General features: G+C 42.9%; 1 protein-coding gene across 3 annotated transcripts in view; it reads left to right on the plus strand.

The window, feature by feature from the left end:
• Positions 1-8,547, plus strand: part of lzts2a (leucine zipper, putative tumor suppressor 2a) — a 47,710-nt gene extending 39,163 nt beyond the window's left edge. For all 3 annotated transcript variants that reach the window (XM_039784631.1, XM_039784633.1, XM_039784632.1), the window contains 7 exons: positions 2,433-3,086; positions 4,566-5,228; positions 5,336-5,458; positions 5,652-5,798; positions 6,015-6,530; positions 7,516-7,620; positions 7,757-8,547. In XM_039784631.1, the coding sequence (XP_039640565.1) occupies positions 2,466-3,086; positions 4,566-5,228; positions 5,336-5,458; positions 5,652-5,798; positions 6,015-6,530; positions 7,516-7,620; positions 7,757-7,939 (2,358 nt within the window). In that variant the 5' untranslated portion in view covers positions 2,433-2,465 and the 3' untranslated portion in view covers positions 7,940-8,547. The remainder of the gene's footprint in view (positions 1-2,432; positions 3,087-4,565; positions 5,229-5,335; positions 5,459-5,651; positions 5,799-6,014; positions 6,531-7,515; positions 7,621-7,756) is intronic.
• The last annotated feature ends 855 nt before the right edge of the window (positions 8,548-9,402 follow it).

Consider the following 9,402-nt stretch of genomic DNA (forward strand, 5'->3'; position numbering starts at 1 on the left):
GATTAAATTGTGCTCCAATAAACAAAACAAAAACTCCTCTCATTTCCAAAACTTGATATCATCAGACTATTTTCTATTCAGGAGTTGCATGAATGATGTGAGCCCTGTTGATACATCCGGTGTGTGTGTGTGTGTGTGTGTGTGTGTGTGTGTGTGTGTGTGTGTGTGTGTGTGTGTGTGTGTGTGTGTGTGTGTGTGTGTGTGTGTGTGTGTGTGTGTGTGTGTGTGTGTGTGTGTGTCAGTCTGTATTATTGTGTTAGTCCTGTGCACAGACATAGCTGGCGTGGATTATTCCACTTGGCCAGACGGATTTGGACTTGGCACGACAGACTGAGGATATGTGTCCCCTCTCTGTGCCCCTGGGAGACTAACACTGATAATACTATCTGCAAATAGAAGACTTAATCTGCTGCCACTTATTGTGTTAATACTATGTATCCGTGATTCTCATCTTAAAATAGTTCAGTGACCAAGTGAGGCTATTATTCATTTCTTCAAAGATGTTTTGATAGGTGGATGAGCACTGTGATCATCAAACAGTGAAGCGACTAGCTTTCAAACCCCTTTAGAAGTAATACACGGAAGACTGCTCACCATGTCAGACAGGGACATTCAGGAAAATCACAGAGCAGATGCTGATGACTGTGACTCATTATCTCTCTGTCATCCTCAGTTTCGACTAAATCCAACCTTTTTTTTTCCTCCTCCTGCCTTGTTAATGACATTGACAATTATCAGTCACCAGAGACATAGAGTGTATTTTATTTAATGAGGGGAGGGTCTGGGGATGTGCTCCCCAAGGAAAAATGTTTCAAATAAACTGCTGTTAAGTGGGTGTAGCTAATGAGTTTTGCAAGTGGAAACAGGCCTAAATTCAACAAATAAGTTTGTATAAAGTAAATGTGTCGCATTTTAATATTACAAAAATTAAAGATGATGCATTTAATAGTTTTAATTTGAACAATTTAAGAATAATGATAAAATGATTTGCCTTATAAATCAAAGCTGACAGAAAAGCTATTTAACACACAATGAGTCACATTCACATATTTTTAACAAGTAAATGATAAGAAGCTAAGCACAAATCACATTAATGACTTCCAGCACCCTGCAAAAACGTGGTAATTATGTTTCTTGTTTAGTTAAAGCACATTACATCTACAGTAGGAAAAGCAAAGGTATAAATAATAAAATTATAAATGGCTGATTTCCATTTAGCTGTTTCAGGGTGCTGGTATTGTGCATGCTGTCTCACTGTCATGGATAACCGGGACACTTGAATAAAACAGAGCCGTTGTCAATGTTATTAGTAACACTTGTGCTTTACCTGCTATGACAAGTCAAAATGTCTGCTGTTACTCTTGTTTTCTGCTGAACTTGCAAGGGAAAACATATAAAAACACAGTAGTGGTATTCTTTGTCAGTAAAATGTATCATTAACACTTTCTATTTAGGCGGGTTAGCACATAGGCACACCAGTGCTTTGAGCTAAATGTTAATGTTTACATGTTAACATACTAATAATGGCAATGGTAACATACTGATGTTTAGCAGGTATATATTTAATAATTAGCGTTGTTTCAACCAACTAGAGGTCTATCTCAGGCTACAATTGAACTTTACTGAAATCAGGATAGGTCTTTTTCACAGCAGACATTTTGACTTTTCATAGTAGGAAAAGCACAGGTGTTACTAATCACATTAACGATGGCTCTGTTCTTTTCAAGTTTCCCAGTGAGAGTGAGCCAGCATGCAAAATACAGCACCCTGAAACTAAACAAGTTAAATGGAATTCAGCCATCATCAATTTCATTATTTGCATCGTGCTTTTCCTACTGTGACAAGCTAAAATATATTCTGTCGAAAATACCTATGGTCTATAAAAACTGTATTACTACAGGCAGCAGACATTTTTACACAGGTGTAACTGATAATTAAACTGTCTGCACATTTCTTTCACTGCTGACAGTTCAGTCATTGTTGTCACTGCACTCTGGTGAAATATTTTAAAGATAATTTGCTTGTAGGTGTTTCATTATATCATCTCTTTATCTTTGTGTGGTTGTGCAGCTGCAATCCACACTGCTGTACTGGAGTTTTTACTTTCCCACAGTGCAGTGCAGTCTTTGCTGGGTTCTAGTGCCAAGCCTGTTGGTGTATGTTGTGATTCCTTAGTTTACGCCAAAGTATTGCATCATAAGTCACTCAGAAGGCAGAATTTAATTATTTGGGAGAACTACATTACATTTTAGTGGGCTAAAGGGCCATAAACTTGGTTGTAACGTCATTGGCAATCAGAAGAATGTATTATGTCTTATAAATGTCAAAGGAAAAAACCTTGTATGCATGGGTACAACTCTCCAACAGAGCATGTGTAATAGTCACATCTGTTACATCTCGAGTATGAATACCTTTTTTTTTTTTCTCATCAGAGTGTGTGGTGTGTCAGACGCCGTCGGGGTGCCATGGCTCTGGTTCAGGCATTACCTGTGACCGTGACTGACCACCCCAGTCCAGGTCTTGACGTCCAGCAGTGTCGGCCGCTATCATCCCAATCCCCCTCAGGCCCCTACCCTGGCCCCTGTGGGCCTTGCAGTTCCGGGACAGCCATGGGTTCTGTCAGCAGCCTCATATCAGGCCGGACGTATCAGGAGAGACACTGCCGGGCCGCCAGCGAATTCACCACCAAGTCACGCCGCTCCACGCCGGCAACCAGCTGCTTCCGGCTCCAGGATAACACCCTGCGCAGTGGGAGCTCCCTGGAGCAGCTGCTGGTTATCAGCAACCAAACACTTCCCCAGGCCGAGGTTCTGCCTCCACCGCTGCCCACCAAGAAGCAGCCCCGGCCGGGTAACTCTGCTGGGCCAGGCAGTGGAACGGTGGCTATAGCAGTAGGTGGTGGCACTAATGGAAATTTTGGGTATGTGAGCGACGAGGTGGTGGTTGGAGACTGGAACGACAACCTGGTGCTATCAGCTGCAAGCCCCTGCAGTGACTCGGAGGACCAAAAGGACAACAGGACTCTGAATGGCAACATTGGAGGGCCTCCTCCTAAACTCATCCCAGTGTCCGGACAGTTAGAGAAGGTAAGAGGAGTAGACTGTAGAGCTAGACCAATAAATTAGACGGTCAGATATATTTAGCTTGGGCGATAAGTAACAAGAACCTGCAGTACAAAAATGCAATTTAGAAACAGTGTCTCCATTACATAGTTTTATGTAATGGTTGATTTTTCTTGGTCAAAATAAAATTTCAAAAAAGGATATGTATCCGATTGTTTGTTTATGTTAAACTTTAGGGCGATATATATCTTAACCTTTTAAAATGCATAAATATCAATGTCAGTATCGGCCTCAAAAATCCAGTATCACTCTACAGCGGATTGTGCTATATTTACAAGAGCCCGACCAATACATCGCCATGGCCAATATAAATGTTGTTGCATAAAGATGGGTTTATGGTGTAGCGTAAAAGTTTATTCTTGACCTTGAAAAGCATCGTTTGACAAAGTCATCTTAACTCAATGTCCACTTACAAGCTTTTTAGGAAGCTATTAAACCACATCACAGTCTTCTGAGCTAACTCGATTTACTTAAACACTGTAAGATGCGGCTGAAAGCTCTCGAAAAAGCTAGTGTTTTTGTAATTACGGTATCTGCCGGAGCAAAACTCCTACATAGGGTGAGCTCTAATAAATGCTATTTGTTTCACCTGATAAACATATTTTGTATGTGATACATTTGTGGCAATAGGGTGGTATAGAAAGTAGAAACACTACCTCACTGGAAGTGTGTTTAAGTGCCTTTCAGCATGACATTGAATCAGCTCCATAAGTGCTGATGTGTAGATGACCGTGACCTCTGACCTAAAGATATTTATAGAAAAATGTCTGCTTTAATTACAGCTCAAGATTACACGCTGTGACATTAAATATCATAGCGAGGACTTTTTTTCTCTGCTTTACCTGGAATACACTTGAAACAGATGTGAGCATTTCTGCAGCATGTGCTGACATGTTTTACAGCAGATTACCTCAGCAGTTTAATTGGCTATTTATTTCCATCGATCCAGAGAAAAGCTTAATCACTGGCCTGACAGGCTCTGATGGATCATTTGACAGGTACTCACCTTGCAGACACATCATGATCAATGTCAGAGCTCACTTACATTCACTGAAGTATTTAGTGAACCCTGAGGAAGATCGTTAAGAAAAATGCTTACAGAACATGAGGAGCTTTCACCCCCCTCTCTCTTTGTCTCGTCTCTTCCTCCACTCTTCTCCCTCCTGTTTGTTTCTCTGCCCTTTAATTCGATTTTCTCTGTCCTCTCCCTCTCTTGCCTGTCCCTCTATATCTTAAATGATAGAAAACATCATTAAGAAAATTGCTTAACGAAGCCCATGAATATCAATTAAACCAATTAAACTAATCAGAGCCTGGAGGGGTGACCTGCCAGCATATCACTCACCCCTCTCTAATGAGTTTTATTCAGCCTTTGCTAATTAGCACAGCTTAGCTTTTATCAATCACTAATGCTGTTTTTTTAATATAATTATGTATCTTCAGAACATGGAGAAAGTGCTGATCCGTCCTACAGCGTTCAAACCTGTCATTCCCAAGAATCGCCACTCTGTCCTGTACTTGTCACCACGGCCAGGGGGCAGCAGTCTGTCAGAGAGCCAGGCCAGCCTCAACCTCCTGCTGCCCCTCGGGGGATCCAACAACACCAGCGGCACAAACGTCATTGGAGGGAGCGGCGGTTCCAGCACTGAAGGAAAGCGCAACTCCTACAGCGGAGGTCGCAATGCTCGGAGCAGCCAGTCCTGCTCCATGTCAGATTCAGGGAGGAACTCCCTCTCCAGCCTCCCTACTCACAGCAGCACAGGCTACAGTCTGGCCCCCAGTGAGGGCTCCAGCTCCGGATCTGGCTCTGGGGGCCAGATAGAGCCCGTTCCAGGCCTGGTCCGAAACACTTCAGCTGCAAGTGGGAGCCACGGCCATACAAACTCAGACAGTGGACGTTCCTCATCCAGCAAGAGCACAGGATCGGGGTCGCTAAGTGGGCGCGGGCAGCCCCTGTCGGACAGCGGGTCCTGTGGCCACTCGCCGCCACCTGTGGAGGGCTACGAGGCGGTGGTGAGGGAGCTGGAGGAGAAGCTGAGGGAACGAGACCTGGAGCTCCAGCAGCTCCGGGAAAATCTGGATGAGAATGAAGCTGCCATCTGCCAGGTGAGACATAAAGATACTCACCACACCACACTGACCAAACTCCAAATGAAGAACTTAAATATGATGTTAGTACACTGACCTCTCACCCATGTCTTTTGTGTTGAAAGGTGTATGAGGAAAAGCAGCGTCGCTGTGAAAAAGAGATGGAGGAGCTGAGACAGAGCTGTGCAACAAAGATGAAGCAGGCTTCTCAGAAGGCCCAGAGGGCACAGCAGGTGCTACAGTTACAGGTATGCTAAGTATTTAAAAACCTTTTTAATCATTTACACAGAGAGAGATGTTCACATTGTTACTTTGCTAGTCTCATGCTTTAGTTGTGAGTCTGGAGATTCTTTCTTTGAGGGTGCATGTTTTATTCAAGATCGACATATCTGTTTCAGTATGTAAGGCAGTTGTAAAATATGAATCTATGTGTGTCATCAGGTATTTCAACTACAGCAAGAAAAAAAGAAGCTGCAGGAGGACTTCTCCTCTCTGCTGCAGGACAGAGAGACGCTGGAAAGGAGGTGTGCCACCATCCAGAGGGAGCAGACCCAGCTGGGGCCACGTCTGGAAGAGACAAAGTGGGAGGTGAGTACTGTAAGAGTCGGACACTGGAGAGGTCTCGGTGATTAACGTGATTAGAATTAAATTAAAATTAAATTAACCTCATAAAAGTATTTGAGGTTTATGGAACAAGAGAGCCAATCCACAGTGTCACTTTGTAATCTGCCATAAGAGACAATTTGTTCTGTATTTTCAGCGCTTTCACCTCTATCTCTATCTCGCTTTCCCTTGACCCTTCAGGTATGTCAGAAGTCAGGAGAGATCTCCCTCCTGAAGCAGCAGCTAAAGGAGATCCAGTCAGAGCTCAGCCAGAAGGCTGGAGACATTGTGGTGCTAAAGGCCCAGCTGAGAGAAGCACGTTCTGAACTGCAAGCTAGCCAGGCTCGATCCCACGAGGCCGGAACGGCCCTGCGGACTCGATCTCTGGAGCTAGAAGTCTGTGAGAATGAACTCCAGAGGCGCAAGAGCGAAGCTGAGCTGCTCCGGGAGAAAGTGGGCCGTTTGGAAGAGGAGTCTGCCCGCCTCCGTGACACTCGGTCCAATCACGGTGGACACTCTCTACCTGGAAATCTAAGCATGAAGGGGCAGTGCATGAGCCTCTCACTCCAACAGGGTAGAGGTATGGCAGGGAGGAGGGGTCCCAGTCCGTCTTTGTATCGGGATGCAGAGGAGACTCATGTGGCCTGGGGAGGGGACAGTGATGAAGCCAAGGCTCAGAGGCAGAATGCAGAAGCAGTGTTGGGATTCAGACAGCAGGTACAAGTTTTTACTGCACCTTTTCCAGGCATAAATAATGAAAATGTCTTCTACGTTTCAGAGGGAAATATTGTTTCTCCACTACATTTAGATCACACATAGTTATTACTTTGCAGAACAAAAATATGATTAGGTTATAAGATATGATCCATTGTTATAGACTACAAATAAACTACAAAATGGTATATTAAGCAGTTAAAAGTGGCTCCACCGTGACTATTAATGACATTGAAGTGCTGCTTGCATGTTAATGTATCAAAATTAATAATTGAATATTAAAATATAATATAACAATCACATGGACAATTATTCTACATAATGAGTAGCTTTAAATGTGCCCTGCCACACATATTTCATTACTTTGTGGTAATGTCTGAAGTTCTACCATGGATTTTTTTGTGGAAAAAATGCCTTGGTTACCTTGTTTCAAGCCATTCTAGTGTGGTATAGAAAGCCTACAGGAAGACTCAGCTCGATTTCTGCCAGTTCTCATTAATATTCAACAAGCTAAGCTGTTTGAATCCGATTGGCTAACAGCTAGCCAATGTGAGCCTGGCTGTCAGAATCCTTTACCCAGCCCAACTGGGCGTGCTAATGAATAGTAATGAGCTCAGGCAATATGATGTCAGACTGACCAGCTTTTGTAATTGGCCTGATTTCTCTGCTTATTTCTTTTCAGTGGCTAGAGATGACAGAGGAGGTAGCACTTCATTTTCACATTCACAACATAACACAAACACATATGGACCTAACATATTTCAAAAAATGCAAGTAAAAACGGTTTTGTATGGCAGGGCATCTTTAAATTTTAAACTCATAACTACATCTTGCTGGTAATACTTTTGTACTTTTACTTATTTAAATGTAAGCTTTACTTGCAATGAAGTTTTTCTACATTGTGGTATTACTTTCAGGAGAAAATAAATACGTCTTCCACCACTGAAACCCTGCAGTTTCTAACATTTCTTCTATCTCATTTTCGCAGGTGGACAGGCTGAAGGCTGAACTCATGTATGAGAGGAGGACTGGTGAGGAGCAACTGTCACGGTTTGAGGATGAGAGGAGGGTGTGGCAGGAGGAGAAGGAAAAGGTAAAAAGGAGGAAGGTCTAATCATTTGGTGATTGACTTTAAATCTGTCATTTTCACTCAGTGCCATACATGTCAAAATAGTTTACTCTGATCCTCCCTGCTGATTTACTTACTTAGCGTTATTCCCTCCACCCAGGTAATCCGCTACCAGAAACAGCTGCAGCAGAACTACATCCAGATGTACCGTCGAAACCGGGACCTCGAACGAGTGATGAGGGAGCTGAGTCTGGAGCTGGAGAACAGGGACATGGAGGACTATGAGGTTCACAATGGCAGCAACGACATCCACTTTGAGGAAATCACCGCCACTGAAATCTAAAAACACACACACACATACACACACACACACACTTACAGTAATATGTGCACAGAAACATGGAAACACAACTCACAAAAGACTCCGAGGATGTAAACCAAACATTGAACTCCAGGCCAAATAATGCACTATTTTCAACATGGCTTTCCCTGGACTACTGAGCGAGCACTCACCACTCGTCACACTTAAAAGGGAGATCTCCCAAATGTGCATTTTTACTTCCCGCTAACAGACAAGTACTCCAATAAATCCCTATAAAGTGTCCCTTCCGGCCCTTTTAACAGGTTCTATTCCACTACAAAGCCAGCACAAAGACTTATTTCCTTCTGTGGGAACAAAAAGTGAAGAAAGTGTTTCTTCCTCAAACCACGTTCATATCAGGGTATCGATAATCGTCGGGAACATAAAGCAACATTCTTTACTACAGGCACATCAGTCTGGTCAAAGTGCAGTCACACCTTTCTCAGTAGCACACAAGGTTAAACACCCAGCCACCAGCATGCAGGTAATGATGCATCATGACAACAGTCCCATCAACACCGCCACTACTGGCTATTACTGATGATCTCATCACCCCAACAGCTGCACTAGTCCTCCAAGTAAATGCTGAAGGAAAAATAACACCAACTATTACAACATCTGCCGGTTATATTATATGGTGTTCAGAGGATCAGCAGTTCATAAAAGGATGAGAATATTTTTGTTCTTGTGCTCTATTTTCTCAGCAGAGTGTATTTGAAAAAGAATGTATTGTGACTGTTATCACTCCAGAGAAATGCAGTATATATGGTCATCACTGGCATTTAAAGAATCTGCTCACCAAGGCAAAATTTTGCACAACTTTTCAAGATACAGCTGTCATTCCTGTGGAGTAAATCGTCAGACTTCAACAAACCAGTTTTGACATTCACATGTGGACGTCCTAATCTCTCATTTCCCAAACCACGACACAGAAACCAAACGCCTAAAGGTTAGCTGCTTATGTATGTATGTGCTTATGTTTTCTAGACCACCAACATCGTCATGCTGGTGCACTCCACCAACGTGTCAACTCATTCAGACAACGCAGCAAGCTCTGACATAAACATTTACATTTTTCAATTATGTAGCACTTGGAAGCAGACCGTAGCATGGGAGATATCACCAGGATGCTGCTGATTCTCCTCTTCTCTTTCTATTTCTGCCTTTGTCTCTATGTCTGCTCTCTCTCTTTCCATCTCTGTCTCTGCTTCTTACTCAACTATTTTTATAACAGTCAGTATCAGGAAACTAAAAATATATTCTTTCAGTTTGGTCGTCACCGAGAGATTTAAGGCATGCTATGTTAGAGTTTCCGTTTATTCTTCTTCATTCCCATTAGTGCTCTTTATTTAGCTTTTGGCAGCCCAAAGCCAAATAACACTTTTAAAGTCTTCCTAGTCTCTCCGAGACTATAATATTCACTGACTGCTATACAGGTAGCAAGA

Source organism: Perca fluviatilis, chromosome 19, assembly GCF_010015445.1.
Source record: "Perca fluviatilis chromosome 19, GENO_Pfluv_1.0, whole genome shotgun sequence".
NCBI classification, from domain to species: Eukaryota; Metazoa; Chordata; class Actinopteri; order Perciformes; family Percidae; genus Perca; species Perca fluviatilis.